Source organism: Cherax quadricarinatus, unplaced genomic scaffold, assembly GCF_038502225.1.
Source record: "Cherax quadricarinatus isolate ZL_2023a unplaced genomic scaffold, ASM3850222v1 Contig1316, whole genome shotgun sequence".
Taxonomy (NCBI): domain Eukaryota; kingdom Metazoa; phylum Arthropoda; class Malacostraca; order Decapoda; family Parastacidae; genus Cherax; species Cherax quadricarinatus.
In genome coordinates this window covers 33,423-60,965 of record NW_027196342.1, presented here as the reverse complement: position 1 = coordinate 60,965, position 27,543 = coordinate 33,423, and the positions used below count along the sequence as shown (strand labels likewise).

General features: G+C 42.2%; 1 protein-coding gene across 2 annotated transcripts in view; it reads right to left on the bottom strand.

The window, feature by feature from the left end:
- The window catches only part of LOC128697281 (tripartite motif-containing protein 59), a 68,288-nt gene that overhangs the window by 13,645 nt on the left and 27,100 nt on the right, over window positions 1–27,543 (bottom strand). The window contains exons 4-6 of one of the 2 annotated variants that reach the window (XM_070080945.1): window positions 27,068–27,214; window positions 12,018–12,197; window positions 151–259 (exon numbers count right to left, since the gene is read on the bottom strand). In XM_070080945.1, the coding sequence (XP_069937046.1) occupies window positions 239–259; window positions 12,018–12,197; window positions 27,068–27,214 (348 nt within the window). In that variant the 3' untranslated portion in view covers window positions 151–238. Of the gene's footprint in view, window positions 1–150; window positions 260–12,017; window positions 12,198–27,067; window positions 27,215–27,543 lie in introns of those variants that run through there. The other variant, XM_070080944.1, reaches the window with a different exon arrangement.

Here is a 27,543-nt window from a genome sequence, read left to right as displayed (position 1 = left end):
GTAGATATTATTTTCTGCTAGATAAGTTCCAAGAGCTAGAGGGATATATCTTATAAGTTCACTGGCACAGTTTAAAGTTCTAACACGCATGAGAGACCATGAAAAACATGAAAAAACACGGCGGCACGGAGATAGACGGGTAAATACAATACCTGTTACTTGTCAATAGAGAGACTTTCTGCTAAATGTTCCTCATTTTCATCACTGCTTTCTCCTCCACTGGTTTGCTGCTCTGGACTTACAACCATCTGCACAATTTCTGAGTCAGCAAAATGATGAAATTTGAGTCAGTATAATGATGAAATTTGAAATTATGCTAGAAAAATTAGTGCCGGATTACTGAGGTAAGCAGATTACTGATTGTTAAGACACTTGTGCAACATCTGGTTATCTTTATTGAAGACGTTTCACCATCCAGTGGCTTTATCAATACAGATTCTTTGGACGTAATAAGAAAACTGAAGAGCTATATACAAAAGATGAGGTAATCAGTCCCTCAGCCTTGGAGGTGGTGTTTAGAGCACCGTGGTCGTAGAGATTCTGAAGCAGAGGCAAGGAGACTGGCGCTTATATAAGCATCAGTGAGTACGGAGGCGTAGCAGATGAGGGCCTAGTCACTGGAAGGTGAGATACCCCAGTGGAAGAAGGTCCTTCATAAAATGATGGGTTAGTTGTAGTAGCCATGAAGAAGGTCTTGTAGATGTCCTCTGAACCAAGATACCATGATGTTGCAGTGCCTGACAAGCTGTGCAAGACAGGTATACAATACCGACAAGATGAAAGTTAAGACACTTGTGCAACATCTGGTTATCTTTATTGTAGACGTTTCGCCATCCAGTGGCTTTATCAATACAGATTCTTTGGACATAATAAGAAAACTGAAGAGCTATATACAAAAGATGAGGTAATCAGTCCCCCAGCCTTGGAGGTGGTCTTTAGAGCACCGTATAACCAGATGTTGCACAAGTGTCTTAACTTTCATCTTGTCGGTATTGTATACCTGTCTTGCACAGATTACTGATTGCCGGATTAGTGATGGCTGACCTGTACTGAAACTAATACTTGTTTATCAGTCTCCAAATCCTCACACTCTGAGAGACTACAACCATTGATTGCTTCCATTTCTTTGGCAGTCAAATAAGAAAACATGGGTGACTAAAGTTGTTTTCCAAGACTTGATTTCAAGTTATTTTTGCCCAGCTGGTGAAAACTCTTGCAATGACAGCAATATCATGTTTAAAGCATTACTGGTATTGGATAACACCCCAGGACATCCAACCACACTTGGATCATTTTTTTTGACACAAAACACATCATTATTGCAGCACTTTGTTCAAGGAACCTGAAGTTTGCCTGGAGAGAGTTCTGGGAGTCAATGCCCCATAGCCTGGTCTCTGACCAGGCCTCATGGTGGATCAGGGCCTGATCAACCAGGATGTTGCTGCTGGCTGCATGCAATCCAATGTACGAACCACAGCCCGGCTGGTCAGTTACCGACTTTAGATGCTTTTCCAGTGCCTGTTTGAAGACAGCCGGGGTCTATTGGTAATTCCACTTATGTATACTGGGAGGCAGTTGAACAGTCTTGGGCCCCTGACACTTATTGTGTTGTCTCTTAACATGCTAGTGACACCTATGCTTTTCATTGGGGATGTTGCATCGTCTGCCAAGTCTTTTGCTTTCGTAGCGAGTGATTTTTGTATGCAAGTTTGGTACTAGTCCCTCTAGGACTTTTCAAGTGTACATAATCATGCATCTCTCCTGCCTGCATCCCAGGGAGTACAGGTTCAGGAACTTCAAGTGTTCCCAGTAATTGAAAGGTGCTGTTAGTGTGCAGCAATATTCCAGCCTAGATAGAACAAGGGACCTGAAGAGTGTCATCATGGGCTTGGCATCCCTAGTTTTGAAGGTTCTCATTATCCATCCTGTCATTTTTTCTAGTAGATGCAATTGATACATTGTTATGGTCCTTGAAGGTGAGATACTCCGACATGATGACTCCCAGATCTTTGACGTTAGTTTTTTGATCTATTGTGTGGCTGAAATTTGTTTTATACTCTGAAGATGTTTTAATTTCCTCACGTTTACCATACTGGAGTAATTAAATTTTCTCATCGTTGAACTTCATATTGTTTTCTGCAGCCCATTGAAAGATTTGGCTTATGTTCACCTGGAACCTTGCTGTGTCTTCAATGGAAGAAACTGTCATGCAGAATCAGGTGTCATCTGCAGAGGAAGACATGGCACTGTGGCTTATATTCCTGTCTATGTCTGATATGAGGATGAGGAACAAGATGGGAGTGAGTACTGTGCCTTGCAGAACAGAGCTTATCACCGTAGCCGCCTCAGACTTTACTCTGTTGGCTACTACTCTTTGTGTTATATTTGTCAGGAAATTATAGATCCATCTACCAAGTTTTTGTTATTCCTTTAGCACTCATTTTGTGCACTATTACACCAAGATCACACTTGTCGAAGGCTTTTGCAAAGTCTGCATATATTACATCTGCATTCTTTTTGTCTCCTAGTGCATCCAGGATCTTGCCGTAGTGATCCAGCAGTTGAGCAACCTGCTCAAAACCCATGTTGCCTGGTGTTGTGTAATTGATGGGTATCTAGATGGGTAGTGATCTTGCTTCTTATGACCCTTTCAAAGAATTTTTATGAAATGGGATGTTAGTGCTATTGGTCTGTAGTTCTTTGTTATTGCTATACTTCCCCATTTGTGGAATGGGGCTATGTCTGTTGTTTTTAGTAACTGTGGGATGACCCCAGTGTCCATGCTCCCTCTCCATAGGATTTTAAAGCACATGATAGGGGCTTCTTGCAGTTCTTGATGAACACAGAGTTCCATGAGTCTGGGCCTGGGACAGAGTGCATGGGCATGTCATTTATCACCTGTTCAAAGTCATTTGACATCAGGATAATGTCAGATAGGCTTGTGTTTTCCAAATTCTGTGGCTCTCTCATAAAAAAATCATTTAGATATTCAACTCTCAGTCTGGTTAGTGGCTTGCTAAAAACTGAGTCATATTGGGACTTGAGTAGTTCACTCATTTCCTTGCTGTCATCTGAGAAGGACCCATCTTGGTTAAGAAGGGGCCCAATACTGGATGTTGTTCTCCACTTTGATTTGACATAAGAAAAGAAATGCTTTGGGTTTCTTTCAATTTCATTTACGGTTTTTAGCTCTTCCCACGATTCCTGACTCGACAGTAGTGGAGAGTGTACGTGTAGGTGGGTAGATGCTCGTACGGTAATGTGTGGAAAGTGAGGGTGTAGGTGGGAAGGTGCTGGTACAGTAGTGGAGAGTGTAGGTGTAGGTGGTTAGGTGTTGGTACAGCAATGTGGAGAGTGTAGGTGTAAGTGGGTAGGTGCTGGTACAATAGTGTGGAGTGTGTTGTGGTACAGTAAGAGAGGTAGTGAAATAAAGTACCTGGTGAGTGTGTTGGTGCAGTAAGAGTGGTTTACCTGGACTTTACCTGGAGAGAGTTCCGGGGGTCAACGCCCCTGCGGCCCGGTGTGTGACCAGGCCTCCTGGTGGATCAGAGCCTGATCAACCAGGCTGTTGCTGCTGGTTGCATGCAAACCAACGTACGAGCCACAGCCCGGCTGATCAGGAACTGACTTTAGGTGCTTGTCCAGTGCCAGCTTGAAGACTGCCAGGGGTCTGTTGGTAATCCCCCTTATGTGTGCTGGGAGGCAGTTGAACAGTCTTGGGCCCCTGACACTTATTGTTTGGTCTCTTAACGTGCTAGTGACACCCCTGCTTTTCATTGGGGGGATGGTGCATCATCAGCCAAGTGTTTTGCTTTCATAGTGAGTGATTTTCGTGTGCAAGTTCGGTACTAGTCCCTCTAGGATTTTCCAGGTGTATATAATCATGTATCTCTCCCTCCTGCGTTCCAGGGAATACAGGTTTAGGAACCTCAAGCGCTCCCAATAATTGAGGTGTTTTATCTCCGTTATGCACGCCGTGAAAGTTCTCTGTACATTTTCTAGGTCGGCAATTTCACCTGCCTTGAAAGGTGCTGTTAGTGTGCAGCAATATTCCAGCCTAGATAGAACAAGTGACCTGAAGAGTGTCATCATGGGCTTGGCCTCCCTAGTTTTGAAGGTTCTCATTATCCATCCTGTCATTTTTCTAGCAGATGCGATTGATACAATGTTATGGTCCTTGAAGGTGAGATCCTCCAACATGATCACTCCCAGGTCTTTGACGTTGGTGTTTCGCTCTATTTTGTGGCCAGAATTTGTTTTGTACTCTGATGAAGATTTAATTTCCTCATGTTTACCATATCTGAGCAATTGAAATTTCTCATCGTTGAACTTCATATTGTTTTCTGCAGCCCACTGAAAGATTTGGTTGATGTCCGCCTGGAGCTTTGCAGTGTCTGCAATGGAAGACACTGTCATGCAGATTCGGGTGTCATCTGCAAAGGAAGACACGGTGCTGTGGCTGACATCCTTGTCTATGTCGGATATGAGGATGAGGAACAAGATGGGAGCGAGTACTGTGCCTTGTGGAACAGAGCTTTTCACCGTAGCTGCCTCGGACTTTACTCTGTTGACGACTAATCTCTGTGTTCTGTTAGTGAGGAAATTATAGATCCATCGACCGACTTTTCCTGTTATTCCTTTAGCACGCATTTCGTGCGCTATTACGCCATGGTCACACTTGTCGAAAGCTTTTGCAAAGTCTGTATATATTACATCTGCACTCTTTTTTGTCTTCTAGTGCATTTAGGACCTTGTCGTAGTGATCCAATAGTTGAGACAGACAGGAGCGACCTGTTCTAAACCCATGTTGCCCTGGGTTGTGTAACTGATGGGTTTCTAGATGGGTGGTGATCTTGCTTCTTAGGACCCTTTCAAAGATTTTTATGATATGGGATGTTAGTGCTATTGGTCTGTAGTTCTTTGCTGTTGCTTTACTGCCCCCTTTGTGGAGTGGGGCTATGTCTGTTGTTTTTAGTAACTGTGGGACGACCCCCGTGTCCATGCTCCCTCTCCATAGGATGGAAAAGGCTCGTGATAGGGGCTTCTTGCAGTTCTTGATGAACACAGAGTTCAATGAGTCTGGCCCTGGGGCAGAGTGCATGGGCATGTCATTTATCGCCTGTTCGAAGTCATTTGGCGTCAGGATAACATCGGATAGGCTTGTGTTAATCAAATTTTGTGGCTCTCTCATAAAATATTCATTTTGATCTTCGACTCTCAGTCTGGTTAGCGGCTTGCTAAAAACTGAGTCATATTGGGACTTGAGTAGCTCACTCATTTCCTTGCTGTCATCTGTGTAGGACCCATCTTGTTTAAGTAGGGGCCCAATACTGGACGTTGTTCTCGATTTTGATTTGGCATAGGAGAAGAAATACTTTGGGTTTCTTTCGATTTCATTTATGGCTTTTAGTTCTTCCCGCGATTCCTGACTCCTAAAGGATTCTTTTAGCTTAAGTTCGATGCTTGCTATTTCTCTGACCAGTGTCTCCCTACGCATTTCAGATATATTGACCTCTTTTAGCCGCTCTGTTATTCTTTTCCGTCGCCTGTAAAGGGAGCGCCTGTCTCTTTCTATTTTACATCTACTCCTCCTTTTTCTTAGAGGAATAAGCCTTGTGCATACATCGAGTGCCACCGAGTTAATCTGTTCTAGGCATAAGTTGGGGTCTGTGTTGCTTAGTATATCTTCCCAGCTTATATCGGTTAGGACTTGGTTTACTTGGTCCCACTTTATGTTTTTGTTATTGAAGTTGAATTTGGTGAATGCTCCCTCGTGACTAATCTTATTTTGTCGGTCAGGGGCTCCGCGCATACATGACTGAACCTCAATTATGTTGTGATCTGAGTATATTGTTTTTGATATGGTGACATTTCTTATCAGATCATCATTGTTAGTGAAGATGAGGTCTAGTGTATTCTCCAGTCTAGTAGGCTCTATTATTTGCTGGTTTAAATTGAATTTTGTGCAGAGATTTAAAAGCTCGCGTGAGTGTGAGTTTTCATCAGAGCTGCCTCCTGGTGTTATTACTGCAACAATATTATTTGCTATATTCCTCCATTTTAGGTGCCTTAAGTTGAAATCCCCCAGGAGCAAGATGTTGGGTGCAGGAGCTGGAAGATTTTCCAGACAGTGGTCAATTTTTAACAGCTGTTCCTGGAATTGCTGGGATGTTGCATCCGGAGGCTTGTAGACTACCACAATGACTAGGTTTTGGTTCTCGACCTTTACTGCTAAAACTTCCACTACATCATTTGAGGCATTTAGCAGTTCTGTGCAAACAAGTGACTCTGCAATGTACAGGCCAACCCCCCCCCCCCCTTTTGCCTGTTCACTCTGTCACATCTGTATAGGTTGTAACCTGGGATCCATATTTCGTTGTCCAAGTGATCCTTTATGTGGGTCTCAGTGAAAGCCGCGAACATTGCCTTTGCCTCTGCAAGCAGTCCACGGATGAAAGGTATTTTGTTGTTTGTTGCTGGCTTTAGACCCTGTGTATTTGCCAAGAAGAATGTTATCGGACTGGTGGTATTGTTGGTACTGGGGGGGGATTTTTTTTCCGGCATTAGTATCTGTATCTGTTGGTTTGGAGTGGAGGCCATCGACTGTGGTTCCACTCCAGGAATGACTGGATTTGGTGTACGATTTCTGCCATTTCCTGCCAGTTTTTTTTCCTTCCTGGCACTAAAAAACCTCTCCCTCTTGAGTGGCTGTGGCAACCCAGGTTTTCCCATGGCCTGGATGTTTTGTATCTTTTTGTCCCCTTTAGATGGTTTTTATTATTTATTATCACACTGGCCGATTCCCACCAAGGCAGGGTGGCCCGAAAAAGAAAAACTTTCACCATCATTCACTCCATCACTGTCTTGCCAGAAGGGTGCTTTACACTACAGTTTTTAAACTGCAACATTAACACCCCTCCTTCAGAGTGCAGGCACTGTACTTCCCATCTCCAGGACTCAAGTCCGGCCTGCCGGTTTCCCTGAACCCCTTCATAAATGTTACTTTGCTCACACTCCAACAGCACGTCAAGTATTAAAAACCATTTGTCTCCATTCACTCCTATCAAACACGCTCACGCATGCCTGCTGGAAGTCCAAGCCCCTCGCACACAAAACCTCCTTTACCCCCTCCCTCCAACCTTTCCTAGGCCGACCCCTACCCCGCCTTCCTTCCACTACAGACTGATACACTCTTGAAGTTATTCTGTTTCGCTCCATTCTCTCCACATGTCCGAACCACCTCAACAACCCCTCCTCAGCCCTCTGGACAACAGTTTTGGTAATCCCGCACCTCCTCCTAACTTCCAAACTACGAATTCTCTGCATTATATTCACACCACACATTGCCCTCAGACATGACATCTCCACTGCCTCCAGCCTTCTCCTCGCTGCAACATTCATCACCCATGCTTCACACCCATATAAGAGCGTTGGTAAAACTATACTCTCATACATTCCCCTCTTTGCCTCCAAGGACAAAGTTCTTTGTCTCCACAGACTCCTAAGTGCACCACTCACTCTTTTTCCCTCATCAATTCTATGATTCACCTCATCTTTCATAGACCCATCCGCTGACACGTCCACTCCCAAATATCTGAATACATCCACCTCCTCCATACTCTCTCCCTCCAATCTGATATTCAATCTTTCATCACCTAATCTTTTTGTTATCCTCATAACCTTACTCTTTCCTGTATTCACCTTTAATTTTCTTCTTTTGCACACCCTAAAAAATTCATCCACCAATCTCTGCAACTTCTCTTCAGAATCTCCCAAGAGCACAGTGTCATCAGCAAAGAGCAGCTGTGACAACTCCCACTTTGTGTGTGATTCTTTATCTTTTAACTCCACGCCTCTTGTCAAGACCCTCGCATTTACTTCTCTTACAACCCCATCTATAAATATATTAAACAACCACGGTGACATCACACATCCTTGTCTAAGGCCTACTTTTACTGGGAAATAATTTCCCTCTTTCCTACATACTCTAACTTGAGCCTCACTATCCTCGTAAAAACTCTTCACTGCTTTCAGTAACCTACCTCCTACACCATACACTTGCAACATCTGCCACATTGCCCCCCTATCCACCCTGTCATACGCCTTTTCCAAATCCATAAATGCCACAAAGACCTCTTTAACCTTATCTAAATACTGTTCACTAATATGTTTCACTGTAAACACCTGGTCCACACACCCCCTACCTTTCCTAAAGCCTCCTTGTTCATCTGCTATCCTATTCTCCGTCTTACTCTTAATTCTTTCAATAATAATTCTACCATACACTTTACCAGGTATACTCAGCAGACTTATCCCCCTATAATTTTTGCACTCTCTTTTATCCCCTTTGCCTTTATACAAAGGAACTATGCATGCTCTCTGCCAATCCCTAGGTACCTTACCCTCTTCCATACATTTATTAAATAATTGCACCAACCACTCCAAAACTATATCCCCACCTGCTTTTAACATTTCTATCTTTATCCCATCAATCCCGGCTGCCTTACCCCCTTTCATTTTACCTACTGCCTCACGAACTTCCCCCACACTCACAACTGGCTCTTCCTCACTCCTACAAGATGTTATTCCTCCTTGTCCTATACACGAAATCACAGCTTCCCTATCTTCATCAACATTTAACAATTCCTCAAAATATTCCCTCCATCTTCCCAATACCTCTAACTCTCCATTTAATAACTCTCCTCTCCTATTTTTAACTGACAAATCCATTTGTTCTCTAGGCTTTCTTAACTTGTTAATCTCACTCCAAAACTTTTTCTTATTTTCAACAAAATTTGTTGATAACATCTCACCCACTCTCTCATTTGCTCTCTTTTTACATTGCTTCACCACTCTCTTAACCTCTCTCTTTTTCTCCATATACTCTTCCCTCCTTGCATCACTTCTACTTTGTAAAAACTTCTCATATGCTAACTTTTTCTCCCTTACTACTCTCTTTACATCATCATTCCACCAATCGCTCCTCTTCCCTCCCACACCCACTTTCCTGTAACCACAAACTTCTGCTGAACACTCTAACACTACATTTTTAAACCTACCCCATACCTCTTCGACCCCATTGCCTATGCTCTCATTTGCCCATCTATCCTCCAATAGCTGTTTATATCTTACCCTAACTGCCTCCTCTTTTAGTTTATAAACCTTCACCTCTCTCTTCCCTGATGCTTCTATTCTCCTTGTATCCCATCTACCTTTTACTCTCAGTGTAGCTACAACTAGAAAGTGATCTGATATATCTGTGGCCCCTCGATAAACATGTACATCCTGAAGTCTACTCAACAGTCTTTTATCTACTAATACATAATCCAACAAACTACTGTCATTTCGCCCTACATCATATCGTGTATACTTATTTATCCTCTTTTTCTTAAAATATGTATTACCTATAACTAAACCCCTTTCTATACAAAGTTCAATCAAAGGGCTCCCATTATCATTTACACCTGGCACCCCAAACTTACCTACCACACCCTCTCTAAAAGTTTCTCCTACTTTAGCATTCAGGTCCCCTACCACAATTACTCTCTCACTTGGTTCAAAGGCTCCTATACATTCACTTAACATCTCCCAAAATCTCTCTCTCTCCTCTGCATTCCTCTCTTCTCCAGGTGCATACACGCTTATTATGACCCACTTCTCGCATCCAACCTTTACTTTAATCCACATAATTCTTGAATTTACACATTCATATTCTCTTTTCTCCTTCCATAACTGATCATTTAACATTACTGCTACCCCTTCCTTTGCTCTAACTCTCTCAGATACTCCAGATTTAATCCCATTTATTTCCCCCCACTGAAACTCTCCTACCCCCTTCAGCTTTGTTTCGCTTAGGGCCAGGACATCCAACTTCTTTTCATTCATAACATCAGCAATCATCTGTTTCTTGTCATCCGCACTACATCCACGCACATTTAAGCATCCCAGTTTTATAAAGTTTTTCTTCTTCTCTTTTTTAGTAAGTGTCTACAGGAGAAGGGGTTACTAGCCCATTGCTTCCGGCATTTTAGTCGCCTCATACGACACGCATGGTATGCCTGGCAATTTAAGTCATAGCACAGTCTTTCCTGTACTGAAGAGGTACACAGTTCAGGGTGAAAAAGCTTACAGGAAGGGAGTTTGCATTTTCCTGTTGTCATATGGGCATGGCATTTTCTAGGGTGGTCATAGTTGCACATCCCATCTGTTTTTCCAGATTTCCCATGCCAGCAGATACCAAGTGCATAGTATGTGCACAGGCTTGGTTTCCGTTTGCCTTGGGTTTCTGTGACTGTATTCCCTGTTGGTGCATGTTTCCCTGTCTTACTTCTATCCTCCCTAGCACCAACAATGGAGCTCCCACCAGTTGTTTTTGGTAATATATCCTCACTATTGCTAGTGGAGTCCTCTTGTTTGCTATTTCCTGCAGTATTTCTAGTTTGCAATATTGGTTTTATCTTATCTTTGACTACACTTGTTTCCCTACTATGGCTCCTGTCCCCTATGAGGTCATTTATATGTATTCCTTCCTGCGTATAATTCCCGACTACCTGGACAAAATCTCCAGCTTCACCATTACTGTCTCCCAGGACAGCATCTCCAGCTTCACCATTACTGTCTCCCAGGACAGCATCTCCAGCTTCACCATTACTGTCTCCCAGGACAGCACCTCCAGCTTCACCATTACTGTCTCCCAGGACAGCACCTCCAGCTTCACCATTACTGTCTCCCAGGACAGCACTATCAGCCCCACATTTACTGACTACCAGGACATCATCTCCAGCCTTACAGTTTCTGACTACATGGTAGTGTAATAAAGTACCTGGAGAGTGTGGTGGTACAGTAAAAGTGGTAGTGTAATAAAGTACCTGCAGAGTGTGGTGGTACAGTAAAAGTGGAAGTGTAATAAAGTACATAGAGAATGTGGTGGTACAGTAAGAGTGGTAGTGTAATAAAGTACCTGGTGAGTGTGGTGGTACAGTAAGAGTGGTAGTGTAATAAAGTACCTGGAGTGTGTGGTGGTACAGTAAGAGTGGAAGTGTAATAAAGTACATAGAGAATGTGGTGGTACAGTAAGAGTGGTAGTGTAATAAAGTTCCTGGAGAATGTGGTGGTACAGTAAGAGTGGTAGTGTAATAAAGTACCTGGAGAGTGTGGTGGTACAGTAAGAGTGGTAGTGTAATAAAGTACCTGGAGAGTGTTGTGGTACAGTAAGAGTGGTAGTGTAATAAAGTACCTGGTGAGTGTGGTGGTACAGTAAGAGTGGTAGTGTAATAAAGTTCCTGGAGAATGTGGTGGTACAGTAAGAGTGGTAGTGTAATAAAGTACCTGGAGAGTGTGGTTGTACAGTAAGAGTGGTAGTGTAATAAAGTACCTGGTTAGTGTGGTGGTACAGTAAGAATGGTAGTGTAATAAAGTTCCTGGAGAGTGTGGTGGTACAGTAAGAGTGGTAGTGTAATAAAGTACCTGGTGAGTGTGGTGGTACAGTAAGAGTTGTAGTGTAATAAAGTGCCTGGTGAGTGTGGTGGTACAGTAAGAGTGGTAGTGTAATAAAGTACCTGGTGAGTGTGGTGGTACAGTAAGAGTTGTAGTGTAATAAAGTGCCTGGTGAGTGTGGTGGTACAGTAAGAGTGTTAGTTAATAAAGTACCTGGAGAGTGTGGTGGTACAGTAAGAGTGGTAGTGTAATAAAGTTCCTGGAGAGTGTGGTGGTACAGTAAGAGTGGTAGTGTAATAAAGTTCCTGGAGAGTGTGGTGGTACAGTAAGAGTGGTAGTGTAATAAAGTTCCTGGAGAGTGTGGTGGTACAGTAAGAGTGGTAGTGTAATAAAGTACCTGGAGAGTGTGGTGGTACAGTAAGAGTGGTAGTGTAATAAAGTTCCTGGAGAGTGTGGTGGTACAGTAAGAGTGGTAGTGTAATAAAGTACCTGGAGAGTGTGGTGGTACAGTAAGAGTGGTAGTGTAATAAAGTTCCTGGAGAGTGTGGTGGTACAGTAAGAGTGGTAGTGTAATAAAGTACCTGGATAGTGTGGGCGTGGGTGGGTGGTGGTTGGTCCTGGAGAACGTGGAGATACAGTTGACCATCTTGTAAAGTTATCCTGGAGTAGCGGAGGTCATCTTGGTCTTGCTGGACACCAAACACCAGGCCAGCCTCCACCAGCCTCTTGACGCTCTCACTCATCCCACGAAGATGATCAACCTGTGGACAGTTACCACCATTATCACCTCTTCACAGTGTCACTACCATTATCACCTGTGTACAGTATCACTACCATTATCACCCATGTGCAGTCTCAGCATCATTATTACAAGGGTACAGTGTCACTATCATGTAGAGTGTCAGCACCATTATGACAAGTGTCCAGCATCACTATCACCCATGTACAGTGTCAGCACCATTATCACAGGTGTACAGTGTTATGATAATGTTTACTTCAGCATGATAGTGTTTGAACAAAGGAGAATGACAAAAGCCACTATATATGAAGAACATTTTGGCCAAACTTAAGATTAATAAGGCAATAACAATACAGTGTAAATTTAGGTGTTTACAATGAATAAAATATAAGTGAATATTGTATTAGTTCAGACTACATGACTTTAACAAGTTTACTTGAGGGGAATTACAAGTTTCATTATTAACCTAAAGTGGACACAATTGTTCAATGATTGTGAGAGTTACATATACAGTGGACCCTCGATTTTCGTGATTAATCTGTTCCAGAGTCTGCTGAAAGTTGAAATTCATGAGAATTGAAGCCATTTTTCCCTATAAGAAATAATGTAAATCCAATTAATCCATTCCAGACACCCAAAAGTATTAATAACATAATTTTTTTATGGATTAAATATAAATTTACATACATAAAGGAATGAGAAATCAATATAAAGCAATAATGAAATATAAATGATCATTTAACATTGCACTGACCTTTATTGAAGACTCTTTTTGGTGTATGGAAAACGGGAGGAGGGGAGAGTGTTAGGGTGATGTTCCTCCACAAATGTTTGCACTTCACTCCACTTTGCACAATGTCCTTAATCTTTAACTCTTTGACTGTTACAACCCCAAATCCTCAGGTGTCTCCTGGCATCACAAAATATTTGAAAATGAAAAAATTATTATTTCTTATGAAATGACAGAGAATGTTTTCTCGATGGCATTGACATCAAAAGTACAAAATTTGATGGAAAACTTATGGAATTACACTCTCGCAAAGTTAGTGACCTCGGCAATATTTATGAATCGGCAATTTTGCCCACTTTGAGCCCTGTTTTTCCTAATTCCATTGTTCCAGTCAACCAAGCTCATAACTATTTCTTTAGAACTCCATTTGTTCTATCAATTTAGTACAAGAAACTGCCCATTTACCGATTTCAACTACCCAATGAAGAGGTCAGAAATTGGCAATTTGGCCAATTTCATGCAAATTAAAAAGTATGCCAATTTCAAAATAGTGCCTAGAATGAACAATGTAGACATTCCTGGTTCTAAAATAACATTTTCTTTGTTCATCAGTCACGTCTCCAGGCCCCTCTGATATTACTCTTGCTTTCTATTTTGAATTTTTATTCAAAGAAAAAATTAGGAGATTTACTGTTATGCAGACTACTGCAATATTGTAATAATTGTGTAAATAACATCAACCCATTCATGACTGTATATTAGAATGGCTAGTTGGACATTTATTGGACAATGACATCATTTGTTTACTCTTGAACAGCGGCAAAAATCAAACATTTCCCCTAATTTGAGCCCCATTTCAAGGTCCTTTTCATAGTAAAATCAATCAAAATCACGTCTATTTCTATAATTTTCCATTCTATCAAATGTGACTACAAAAATGAGAATATAACCATCAAAACTATACGAAAATACACCTCAAAGTCGGCGTTTTAATCCAAAAAAGATGGTCGGAGTTCTTTTTTTCATTATGCACTGCGTTCTGCAGTATTTCTTTATATGGTGCACACTGACCACACAGACCCATACTCTCACATGAGGGCCTACCAACTTTCTCCTGCTTGATTTGAAGCTGCCAGAATTCATGAGTATAATATACATCAAACATATTGGCTAGTAAGACGTACATATATATGACTGAAACAGCCAAAGGGTTAAAGAAGGCACCTTCTTCCCTCTCTCTTCCACCTATTCTGAAGCAATTTCCTCAGTTGGTGTACATAAGAACATACGAAAGCAGGAACACTGCAGCAGGCCTGTTGGCCCATACTAGGCAAGTTCTTCACACATCATCCCATTAACAATATTTGCCCAACCCAATTTTCAATGCTCCCCAAGCAATAAGCGAGTCCCACTCAAATCAAATCAAGTGTGTGGGGAAGTACCCTGGCTGATTTGTGTGGGGAAGTACCCTGGCCGATTTGTGTGGGGAAGTACACTGGCTGGTGTGTGTGAGGAAGTACTCTGGCTGGTTTGTGTGGGGAAGTACCCTGGCTGGTGTATGTGGGGAAGTGCCCTGGCTGGTTTGTGTGGGGAGGTACCCTGGCTGGAGTGTGTGGGGAAGAATCCTAGCTGTTTTGTGTGGGGAAGTACCCTGGCTGGTGTATGTGGGGAAGTACCCTGGCTGGTTTGTGTGGGGAGGTACCCTGGCTGATGTGTGTGGGGAAGTACCCTGGCTGGTTTGTGTGGGGAAGTACCCTGGCTGGTGTATGTGGGGTCGAACCCTGGCTGGTTTGTTTGGGGAAATACCCTGGCTGGTGTATGTGGGGAAGTACCCTGGCTGGTGTGGAGAAGTACCCTGGCTGGTTTGTGTGGGGAAGTACCCTGGCTGGTGTGTGTGGGGAAGTACCCTGGTTGGTTTGTGTGGGGAAGTACCCTGCCTGGTGTATGTGGGGAAGTAACCTGGCTGGTTTGTGTGTGGAGGTACCCTGGCTGGTGTGTGTGGGGAAGTATCCTGGCTGTTTTGTGTGGGGAAGTACCCTGGCTGGTGTATGTGGGGAAGTACCCTGGCTGGTTTGTGTGGGGAGGTACCCTGGCTGGTGTGTGTGGGGAAGTACCCTAGCTGGTTTGCATGGGGAAGTACCCTGGCTGGTGTATGTGGGGTCGAGCCTTGGCTGGGTTGTGTGGGTAAATACCCTGGCTGGTGTATGTGGGGAAGTACCCTGGCTGGTGTGGAGAAGTACCCTGGCTGGTGTGAGGGGAAGTACCCTGGCTGTTGTGGGGCAAGTACCCTGGCTGATTTGTGTGGGGAAATACCCTGGCTGGTGTGTGTGGGGAAGTACCCTGGCTGGTTTGTGTGGGGAAGTGCCCTGGCTGGTTTGTGTAGGGAAGTACCCTGGCTGGTGCATGTGGGGAAGTACCATGGTTGGTTTGTGTGGGAAGTACTCTGGCTGGTGTGAGGGGAAATACCATGACTGGTTTGTGTGGGGAAGTACCCTGGCTGGTTTGTGTGGGGAAGTGCTCTGGCTGGTGTGTGTGGGGAAGTACCCTGGCAGGTTTGCATGGGGATACCCTGGCTTGTGTATGTGGGGTCGAACCTTGGCTGATTTGTGTGGGGAAATACCCTGGCTGGTTTGTCTGGGGAAGTACCCTGGCTGGTGTGGAGAAGTACCCTGGCTGGTTTGTGTGGGGAAGTACCCTGGCTGGTGTGTGTGGGGAAGTGCCCTGGCTGGTTTGTGTGGGGAAGTACCCTGGCTGGTGTGTGTGGGGAAGTACCCTGGCTGGTTTGTCTGGGGAAGTACCCTGGCTGGTTTGTGTGGGGAAGTACTCTGGCTGGTGTGTGTGGGTAAGTACCCTGGCAGGTGTGTGGGGAAGTTCCCTTGCTGGTTTGTGTTGGAAGTACCCTGGTTGGTTTTTGTGGGGAAGTACCCTGGCTGGTGTGAGGGAAAGTACCCAGACTGTTGTGGGGAAGTAACCTGGGTGGTGTGTGGGGGGAAGTACCCTGGCTGGTGTGTGTGGGTAAGTACCCAGGCTAGTGTGTAGGGCAGTACCCTGGCTGGTGCATATGGGGAAGTACCATGGTTGGTTTGTGGGGGAAGTACTCTGGCTGGTGTGAGGGGAAGTACCATGGCTGTTGTGGGGAAGTACCCGAGCTGGTGTGTTCTTGAATTCTATCATGTATCCCACTAGGAGCTTTCTTTTGGCTCATGGTGGCTTATTTAGTAGTTGCAAGCACAAAAACAATGAATTATTATGAAATTTATGGTATGAACATGTGGGGTGATGGTCACTCACCGAGAAACAATGCCACACTGACTCTGAATGGTGTGTGTGGGAGGTTTGTTTGCATGCAGCTGCTGTGATGCTCTCCATACCACCGCCAAATTCAGAGGCAGATCATGAAAATTGAGGCTATATTTTGATGAAAAAAGTTGCCAATAACAGAAATTCACGAAAATTGATACTCATGAAATCTGAGGGTCCACTGTATTGAGAGTAAGTATATATTGTTTAAACTGTTTTACATATGTTCATGATATAGAGAATATGCATGAATAGTTTCTACATACAGTGGTACCATGATTTATGAGTGCCTCAGCTTATGAGTTTTCTGAGTTATGAGCCATTGCTAAGTCGATTTTTTGCTATGAGTTGCGAGCCAAAATCTGAGTTATGAGTGAGCTTCAGATAAGCCAACACTCGCAGGAGATACCGAGGAAACATAAAAAAACTCGATAACAAGCAATGTATAACATCCTTTCAATTTTGATACCACTGGTAGTGTCATCCTGCCAGAATGTTCTATAACATATGCCCTAAATAAAGAAAAACAATTCTGGAACATGTGTAATACATGTTTGGCAGGCAGGCAGGCAGTATGTAGAAACTATTCATGCATGGCAGGCAGGCAGTATGTAGAAACTATTCATGCATATTCTCTATGCATGTGTCTAATTTATCATGAGTGAGAGAGGTTGGATTTAAGTGGGACTTGCACATGAGTAAATAGAATTATCAAAGCTTATTGCTTGGGTAGCATTTATTTTGTTAGTGGGTTGGATTTGCGAAGGACATGCCAAGTATAGGCCAACAGGCCTACTGCAGTGTTCCTCCTTTCTTATGTTCATATGTCCTTATAGCCATACTACACAGACTGTTCCACTCATCAGCCTAAGAACATAAGAAAGGAGGAACACTGCAACAGGCCTGTTGGCCTATACTAGGCAGGTTCTTCAAAAATCCAACCAACTAACAGAATAAACACTACCCAAGAAATAAGCCTTGATAATTCTATTTACTCATGTGCAAGTCCCACTCAAATCCTACCCCTCTCACTCACGTATTTATCCAACCTAAATTTGAAACTAACCAAGGTTATAGCATCGATAGGACCTTGGGTAAAGGGATGGGGACTGTTGCGGCAGGCTTCTTTGTGAAGAACATTGTGAGTGGCAACTGAGACCATTTCTTCATATCTACAGAGTTTTGTAGGGAATTATGCCTCTGTCAATGCTGTTCATCAACTTCAAAGTCCTCTACATAAATATGATTTGGCGGCTGGGAATTCGCGAATATTTGAAGACTGTGAAAGTGGAAAATGTGAATATTGAGGGAGACCTGTATTTGGAAAAAAAAATTAAATAGAGGGCAATTTCCTGTGTGTAATGAGACCAAAAAAAAAGATGTTCAGGTCAGTACTTACTGAGATATAAAGCAATGAAGTTGGTGCTGGATGCTCACCTAACAGCAACATGGAGAAATGTTGCCAATATACCTTTTTTCACTTACTTTTTTTTATGTAATTTTTATGTTCTCATCATTACAATTTGTAGCAGTTGTTGTGATTTTTTAGCCACTGTTTGTCTGACACTTATATTAGGTACAGAAATAGTACTCAAATAGTCGCAAACACACTGACAGGTGAACATTTTCACCTTCCATGGTTACATACTCTTGTCTAGAAATACAGCATCTCCTCACTTAACGATGTAATTACATTCCTAAGACCACGTCGTTAAACGAATTTGTCGCTAAGTGAGAGGCACACTATAATGGTAGTGAGTTTGTGTCAACCATATCTGATATTGTTTTGATGTCACTTTTTCACCATGTATAACATTTCTAGTATATTTTTAAATATTTATACAGTACTGTACTGTATATTGAAATAAGCAGAATAGAGGAAATCAGCTCTAATATACATTATTTAGGTATGAATACTGGTCAGAGAGCCCATCATAAGTCTGAGATGTTGGTAAACAAGTATGTCACTAAGTGAGGAGAGGCTGTATACAGTAAACTACTGTATAAACATTTAAAAATATGTATACTAAAAATGTTATAAATGGTGCAAATGTGACATTAAAGCAGTATCAAAGATTACTGACATAAACCACCTACCATTACAGTATGCTCCTTGTTCAGCGATGAATTCATTTATCGACACGATATTAGGAACGGAACTCCGTCATTAAGTGAAGAGAGCTGTATATACAAAGTATTTATAGGTCGCAGCAATGTTTTAAACATGGTGAATATCATAATGGTATATGATACCGACAGATTGGTAAGTAAGACTGATAGGTAACATCATCTTCACATCTCTACAGCTCCTGCCTACTTTCCATACTCGACTGAAGAAGCCTACTGTGTAGGCAAAACATTTCGGAATAAAGATGTCTAACTGTTGCTTATGTGTCTTATTTACCAACCTGTCAGTATTATATACCATTTTGATATTCACTCTGTCAGACACTGCAACACAATGACATCTTGGTGCAGAAGTGAAAACACTTTGGACAACTTTTTGAAGTGAGAATGGTTGGATCTGAGAAGGATGTGACCTCTCAGTGATTAAATTCTTGCTTCTACCACTCTACATCTGACCTTCCGACGACAGTACAGTGGACCCTTGGGGAACGATGCCATCGCATAGTGATACAATCGGATAGCGATGTGTTTTTACATAAAAATACTGGCTCAGCCAACGATAAAAAACTTGGTTAACAACATTCATCCCAAATGCATCCACACAGCCTGGGCACCCCGCAGCTGCTCGGCCACTATGTATAGCTAGTGTGCCATTGTTTACAAGCCAGTGTGGATAATTCCACACATACATGCTACATTTTGTATTAATCTATTGTTTTAAGTGCTTGTAACTGCTAAATAAGCCAGCATGGGCCCAAAGAAAGCTTCAAGTGCTAACCCTGTGGTGAAAAGGTTGAGAAATACTAGCGAATTGAAGAAAGAGATAATCGCATAATACAAAAGTGGAGTGCCTCCAAGCTGGCCTGGTTGTATAAGAAACCCCAATCAACCATCACTACTTTCTTGGCCAACAGAAAGGCAGTCAAGGAAGCTGTTGTTGCGAAAGGTGCAAGTATGCTTACAAAATAGAGATAGCAAATGCTTGAAGATGTGGAGAGACTGTTATTGGTGTGGATCAATGACAAACAATTATCAGGAGATAGTGTTTTACAGCCAATCATATGTGACAAGGCAGGCAGTTGCATTATGATTTAATTGGAGGGAGAGAGTATGGAGGAGGTGAATGTATTCAGATATTTGGGAGTGGACGTGTCAGTGGATGGGTCTATGAAAGATGAGGTGAATCATAGAATTGATGAGGGGAAAAGGGTGAGCGGTGCACTTAGGAGTCTGTGGACACAAAGAACTTTGTCCTTGGAGGCAAAGAGGGGAATGTATGAGAGTATAGTTTTACCAACGCTCTTATATGGGTGTGAAGCATGGGTGATGAATGTTGCAGCGAGAAGGCTGGAGGCAGTGGAGATGTCATGTGTGAGGGCAATGTGTGGTGTGAATATAATGCAGAGAATTCGTAGTTTGGAAGTAAGGAGGAGGTGCGGGATTACCAAAACTGTTGTCCAGAGGGCTGAGGAAGGGTTGTTGAGGTGGTTCTGACATGTAGAGAGAATGGAGCGAAACAGAATGACTTCAAGAGTGTATCAGTCTGTAGTGGAAGGAAGGCGGGGTAGGGGTCGGCCTAGGAAAGGTTGGAGGGAGGGGGTAAAGGAGGTTTTGTGTGCGAGGGGCTTGGACTTCCAGCAGGCATGCGTGAGCGTGTTTGATAGGAGTGAATGGAGACAAATGGTTTTTAATACTTGACGTGCTGTTGGAGTGTGAGCAAAGTAACATTTATGAAGGCATTCAGGGAAACCAGCAGGCCGGACTTGAGTCCTGGAGATGGGAAGTACAGAGCCTTCACTCTGAAGGAGGGGTGTTAATGTTGCGGTTTAAAAACTGTAGTGTAAAGCACCCTTCTGGCAAGACAGTGATGAAGTGAATGATGGTGAAAGTTTTTCTTTTTCGGGCCACCCTGCCTTGGTGGGAATCGGCCAGTTTGATAATAAAAAAAAATAAGAAAATGCCTGAAACCAGTGTTGATGTTAGTTAATTTAAGGCCAGCAAAGGTTGGTTTGAGAGATTTAATCCTTTGACTGTCGCGGCCGTATATATACGTCTTACAAGGTACCGTGTTTGACGTATATGTACTCATAAATTCTAGCGGCTTCAAATCGAGCAGGAGAAAGCTGGTAGGCCCACATTTTAAGAATCGTAGTGGCATACACAGTTTGATAAGGCATGGTGAGGCTGCCACTTCTGACGAAAAAGCAGCTGATAAATATGTGCAGGACTTTAACCCGTAAATGGTCCAAACATATACGTATATATGCACGTTCACTACCCCAGTGCCCTGAATATTTTGAAAAATAAAAAAAGCTTTCTTTTTATATAGAAATAAAGTACACATTTTTCTAGGGTCAGTATTTACCATGATATGAGGGCATGAAGATGGCACTTGGCAATTACCTGATGGCAACATGGAGTCCTGCTGCTTGCAGAAGTGTTGATGATATACCTTTTTTTCTGGTTTTCATATTATTTTATGAAATTTTTATGTTCTGATAATTGCAATTTATAGTAGTTCTTGTCACTTCATGACCAATCTTTGTTCTGACATTAATATTAGGTACTGAAATTGTACTCACATTGTCAGGTGGACATTTACACCTGCCTTGGTTATTTACTATTGTATAGGAATATATACAAAGTATTTATAGGTTCCAGCAATGTTTTAGATACACATGTGTACAGAAGAAGAAGGAAGAAGAAGACTGGAGAAGAAGGAAGAAGGAAGAAGAAGGAAGAAGTAGAAGTTCCCTTGAAGCATGATGTCAGTGACAAGCATCCGGAATGGCAGTGATAAGAGTTTGATAAGGAATGACATTTGATGAGCATCAGCATTTCTGTCTCTGCTTATCTGTCTCTCTATCTGCTTGTCTCTCTTTCTGTCTCTGCTTGTCTCTCTGTCTCAAAGAGAGCCACTGTGAATCAACAGGTATTCGTATGCATTATATCTACAAGCACAGTATAGCACTTCAGATTTGTTTAGGTTATCCCAGGTAATTTACACTTTATGTAATTGTATTTATATGTACCTGTGAGACAGAGATAAGAAGAGATAGCCAGAGACAGATAGAAAGAGACAGAGAAGATAGAGACAGGTAGACAGAGACAGGTAGACAGAGACAGATAGCCATAGACATAGAGACAGATAGACAGAGACAGGCAGAGACACAGGCAGGTAGACAGAGACAGGCCGAGACAGATAGACACAGATAGACAGTGACAAATAGACAGTGACAGATACAGAGACAGATAGACAAGCACTAAACTTGAGGTCAACATCACTTTCCTCTTAAAAGGGGAGTGTTAATATGACATTACATCAGTGAATCCTTGGTGTTTGCCGCACTGCTTGCTTAGCTGGTGCTCATTTTAACTGGCACTCCCACAAGGTACTAAGTGGTCCCAGATTTTTTTAATATGGTGCACACCGAGTGTTAAGACCCATTCTATGCTGACCAGGCATCTCAGGGCAATTGTGCCAAATTTGGAGGCAGGAAAAATGAAACTTACATAGATATGTGTTTGGGGAGCTAGCGGTAAGAATGTATATATACATTTGGACCGTTTACGGGTTAACGGGTACATAGAGGCTGAAAAATTAAAACACCAACAAGTGTTCAATTGTGACGAAACAGGCCTGTTTTGGAAGAAAATGCCAAACAGGACCTACATTATTCAGGAGGAAAAGGTACTCCAAGGACACAAGCCTATGAAAGACAAGCTAGCTCTCATGTTTTGTAGTAATGTTAGTGGGGATTGCAAAGTGAAGACTTTACTCATGTATCACTCTGAAACTCCCAGAGTGTTCAAGAAAAACAGTGTCATTAAGGCTAATTTGTGTGTGATGTGGAAGGCAAACAGTAAGGCATGGGTCACTAGGGACATTTTCCTCAACTGGTTCTATCATGTGTTTGGTCCCACTGTGAAAAAATACCTCCTAGAAAATAAATTGGACCTCAAGTGCCACCTGGTATTAGACAATGCTCCTGCTCAACCTCCAAACTTGCAAGAGCGAATTGTGGGGGAGTTGAGTTTCATTAAAGTCAGGTTTTTGCCTCCTAAAACCACTCCTCTCCTCCAGCCCATGGACCAGCAGGTCATTTCAAATTTCAAAAAACTATACACCAAAGCAGTGTTTTAAAAGTGATTTGAAGTGACCTCAGACACTGAATTGACACTAAGAGATTTTTGGAAAGATCGCTTCAGTATCCTCAGTTGCATAAACCTTATAGGTAAGGCTTGGGAGGGAGTGACTTGCAGGACTTTGAACTCTGCTTGGAGGAAATTGTGGCCATAATATGTACAAGAGAGGGATTTTGAAGGATTTTGGGCTAAACCTGAGGAGCCTATACCAGTTGTGGAATCTATTGTGTCATTGGGGAAGTCCATGGGGTTGGAGGTTAGTGGGGAGGATGTGGAAGAGTTGGTGGAGAACGATGATGAAGAACTAATCACTGATGAGCTGCAAGAGCATCTGCAACAGCAAGAGACCACAGCTGAGGAAATTGTTTCAGAGGAGGGGAGAGAGATAGAGGAAGTTGCCTTCTTCAACAATTAAGGACATTTGTACAATGTGGACAAAGGTGCAAGCCTTTATGGATGAACATCACCCCGACACAGCTGTTGCAAGCCGTGCTGGTGACTTTTACAATGACAATGTTGTGCCCCAATTAAGGGAAATCTTAAAGGAATGCCAGAAACAGAGCACTATGGACAGATTTTTGGTGCGACTGAGGTCCAGCGACTGTCAAGTTGTTCCCAGTAGCATTAAAAAACAAAGAAGGGAAGTAACCCCGTAAAAGGACTTGCTACCTAAAGTCCTTATGGAAGGGGATTCCCCTTCCAACAATAATACACCTCCATCATATCCCCTTCTCCCATCTCATCACTCATCAATAAATCTTCAGTAAGGATAAGTGTCATTTATTCTTCATCTATTTATTCTTCATGTCTCATTGTTTTCTGTGTAGGAAAATGTATATTTCATTTGAAAATTTTTTTCTTCTAATACGTACTTTCGGGTGTCTGGAACAGATTAATTGGATTTCCATTATATCTTATGGGGAAAATTAATTCGGCTAACAATAAAATCAGTTAAGGACAAGCTCTCTGGAATGGAATAATATTGTAACCCGAGGATCCACTGTATATATGTCTCAACGCTGTTGCTTGATACCTTTGATATACCTTTGAAAAGTTTCAAGAGTTTATCTACTCTCTGAGCCTGGCCATGGGCCAGGCTCATCTGGTACTTTCCTGGTCAACCAGGCTGTTGCTGCTGGAGGCCCACTGCCCCACATATCCATCACAGCCTGGTTGATCTGGCACCTGGTGAAGATACTTCTCCAGTTTCCTCTTGAAAGCTTCTACACTTCTACACTTGATCTCCACATTGTTTGAGAGTATGGAACAGAACTCTTCTCCAGGCTGAGGGACTGACAACCTCAAATCTTCAACTTCAAGGGTGATGGACTGATAACATCGTCTTCACATCTCTACTACTCCTGCCTACTTTCTGTACTCAACTGAAGAAGCCTACTGTGTAGGTGAAACGTTTTGGTTTAAATATGTCTAACTGTTGCCTATGTGTCTTGCTTACCAATGTTTTAGAGATGGTGGAGTATGTAAGAAACTTTTTGAAGGAAGGTGTAAGATTATTGTCACTCCACTGTTGACAGTGTAGCAGTTCAGTGACACTTGATGATCATGCACTGCTGACAGTGCAGCAGTTCAGTGACACTTGATGATCATGCACTGCTGACAGTGCAGCAGTTCAGTGACACTTGATGATCATGCACTGCTGACAGTGCAGCAGTTCAGTGACACTTGATGATCATGTACTGCTGACAGTGTAGCAGTTCAGTGACACTTGATGATCATGCACTGCTGACAGTGTAGCAGTTCAGTGACACTTGATGATCATGCACTTGATGATCATGCACTGCTGACAGTGCAGCAGTTCAGTGACACTTGATGATCATGCTGTGACACTTGATGATCATGCACTGCTGACAGTGATCAGCAGTTCAGTGTGACACTTGATGATCATGCACTGCTGACAGTGTAGCAGTTCAGTGACACTTGATGATCATGCACTGCTGACAGTGCAGCAGTTCAGTGACACTTGATGATCATGCACTGCTGACAGTGCAGCAGTTCAGTGACACTTGATGATCATGCACTGCTGACAGTGTAGCAGTTCAGTGACACTTGATGATCATGCACTGCTGACAGTGTAGCAGTTCAGTGACACTTGATGATCATGCACTGCTGACAGTGCAGCAGTTCAGTGACACTTGATGATCATGCACTGCTGACAGTGCAGCAGTTCAGTGACACTTGATGATCATGCACTGCTGACAGTGCAGCAGTTCAGTGACACTTGATGATCATGCACTGCTGACAGTGCAGCAGTTCAGTGACACTTGATGATCATGCACTGCTGACAGTGTAGCAGTTCAGTGACACTTGATGATCATGCACTGCTGACAGTGCAGCAGTTCAGTGACATTTGATGATCATGTACTGCTGACAGTGTAGCAGTTCAGTGACACTTGATGATCATGCACTGCTGACAGTGCAGCAGTTCAGTGACACTTGATGATCATGCACTGCTCCAGAGAACCCATGATTTATTTCTTTTCACTGTTATACATTAAACATGTAACATGTCTATCTGTCTGCTTATCTGTCTTTCTGTCTGCCTATGTGTCTTCCTGTCTCTGTCTGTCTCTCTGTATCAGAGAGAACACCACTCATGTCTCTGTCTGTCTCTCTGTATCAGAGAGAACACCACTCATGAACAAAGAGGTATTACACACGATGCAGAGTCATCATGTCTGGTTCCTGATCAAGTGAAAAATGTGTATTACTTGTCATTCATGCTTATTATGTCTTATATCTACAAGCACAGTATCACACTTTGTCTGGATTTTTTGGGGTTATCCTATGTAATTTATACTTTGTATGATAACTGTGCTTATGTGTACCTGTGAGATACAGGGAGAGACAGAGATGGGGATAGACTGAGACAGAGATATATACAAACAGAGATAGACAGAGATATATGCAAATGGAGATAGATACAGACAGAAATAGATACAGACAGAAATAATAGAGACAACCAAAGTCAATCAGCCACCCACCTACCCGGCCAGCCAGCCTGCTGAACACATATTACACATTCCAGAATTATTTCTCTTTACTTAGGGCGTATGCTATAGGATATTCTGGCAGGATGACACTACCAGTGGTATCAAAAATGAAAGGATGTTGCACAAATGTTGCACCTGGGTTATTATTGAGGTTTTTTATATTTCCTTGACCACTTGTGGAAACATCTATCTCAAAGCCATGAAACTAAGGGTCAACTGTTCTTTATAGGGAAGTGCTAATATGACATCAGTGAATCCATGGTGTTTGCCATGTTCTTTGTTCTATCTGTTTCTCAATTGATCTGGTGCTCCCACAAGGTACTAAGTAGTCCCAAATTTTTTAATACTGCTCATACCAGGTGTTAAGACCCATTCTATACTTACCAGGCATCTTAGGTCATTTGAGGCAAATTTGGAGACAGGAAAGATAAAACGTTGATCTACATTTGGAGCACCAGCAGTAACAAAGTAGATCTACATTGTATATTACATTTGGGAGTGGGAGCCAGGTCTACCTACACCTGACTTTCTACAAATAAATATTACTCACTCTTCACCCTTCATTAAGACTACAAATATTTTAAAGTAATGAATATACTGTGTATGTATTTTACTTTTTATTGTTTTTAATGCCAAGTTCTACTGTTAGCATAATACAGCTTCTCCTTACTTAGTGACAAACTTGTTTACCGATGACTCAGACTTATGATGGGCTCTCTGACCAGTATACATACCTAAATAATGTATATTAGAGCTGATTTCCTCTATTTTGTTTATTACAATATACAGTACACTACTGTATAAACATTCAAAAATGTACCAGAAATGTTATAAATGGTTGACTGAAACCCACTACCATTATAGTATGCTCTTCACTTAGTGACGAATTTGTTTACCAATGTTGTCTTAGGACCAGAACTCCGTTGTTAAGAGAGGAGAGGTTGTATATGTTATTGTAAACTTATCTGGTATTTGAATGCATTTATAAGCAGAAAATATGGTGTTCTGCTTACTGGCAATGCCCGCTTTCTGACGATAGCCTTAAACCTAACCTGCTGTATGAGTGGCGCCCTACTGTTCAATAGTTGAGTAACACATGAACAACTTTCTTATATATCAGTAGTCATAAATTAACTTAACTTTGGGTTTTGTTAGTGACTTTATTATAGAAGTAATGTATGTAGAATTAGTTTGGAATAGGTAGAGGGAAGTGTGATAGTTATCAGTTAGGTAATAACTAAACTGGGCTTGAGAGCTCTGACTTTTTGGCTATATTTATTACTATGGTAGAGAAGAAGTCATTCAGTTTATTTACTGTTTCAGAGAGTTGGAGAGGAGGTTCAGTTGGTTTAGTTTATACAATGTCTATTTTTGTGACTATGACAACTATATGGAATATTAGAAAAACCCGTCAGTCAAAATATTATGAAAAGTTGTGTATAAATAAGTTAGGTAGCAAGTTTGTTACCATATTATAGGAATAAGAAAGTAGGTAATTTTAAAAATGAAAATCTTGATGATCATGTTATTATGATTAATATTGTATAACATGAAAAAAAACAAAGACTTTCAACTTACAGTTAATGTCGCTGGAGGGATTTCACCAGTAATTATCTTAACTTTCTCCATGATGGTGGTGGCTGAGTCTCCCTGGAGAACAGTGGCAGCTGTGGCACCTGTCTCTGTGGTGATGGTGTCCAGGGCCTTCTTAATGGTCTCCTGTACCTGTCATTACCAACACAAACATTAATGCTGGATGTCAGCAACAACTTGTCTCCACTCTGACACTTTCACAACTGTTGATTACTCAAGACTTATGTCTTAAAATATAACTCACACCCTCCCTTCAACTGCTAATATATCCCCTGTACCTCCCTACAACCCTTCCTAATATATCCCCTGTACCTCCCTTCAACCCTTCCTAATATATCCCCTGTACCTTCCTTCAACCTTCCTAATATATCCCCTGTATCTTCCTTCAACCCTTCCTAATATATCCCCTGTACCTACCTTCAACCTTCCTAACATATCCACTTAACCTACCTTCAACCTTC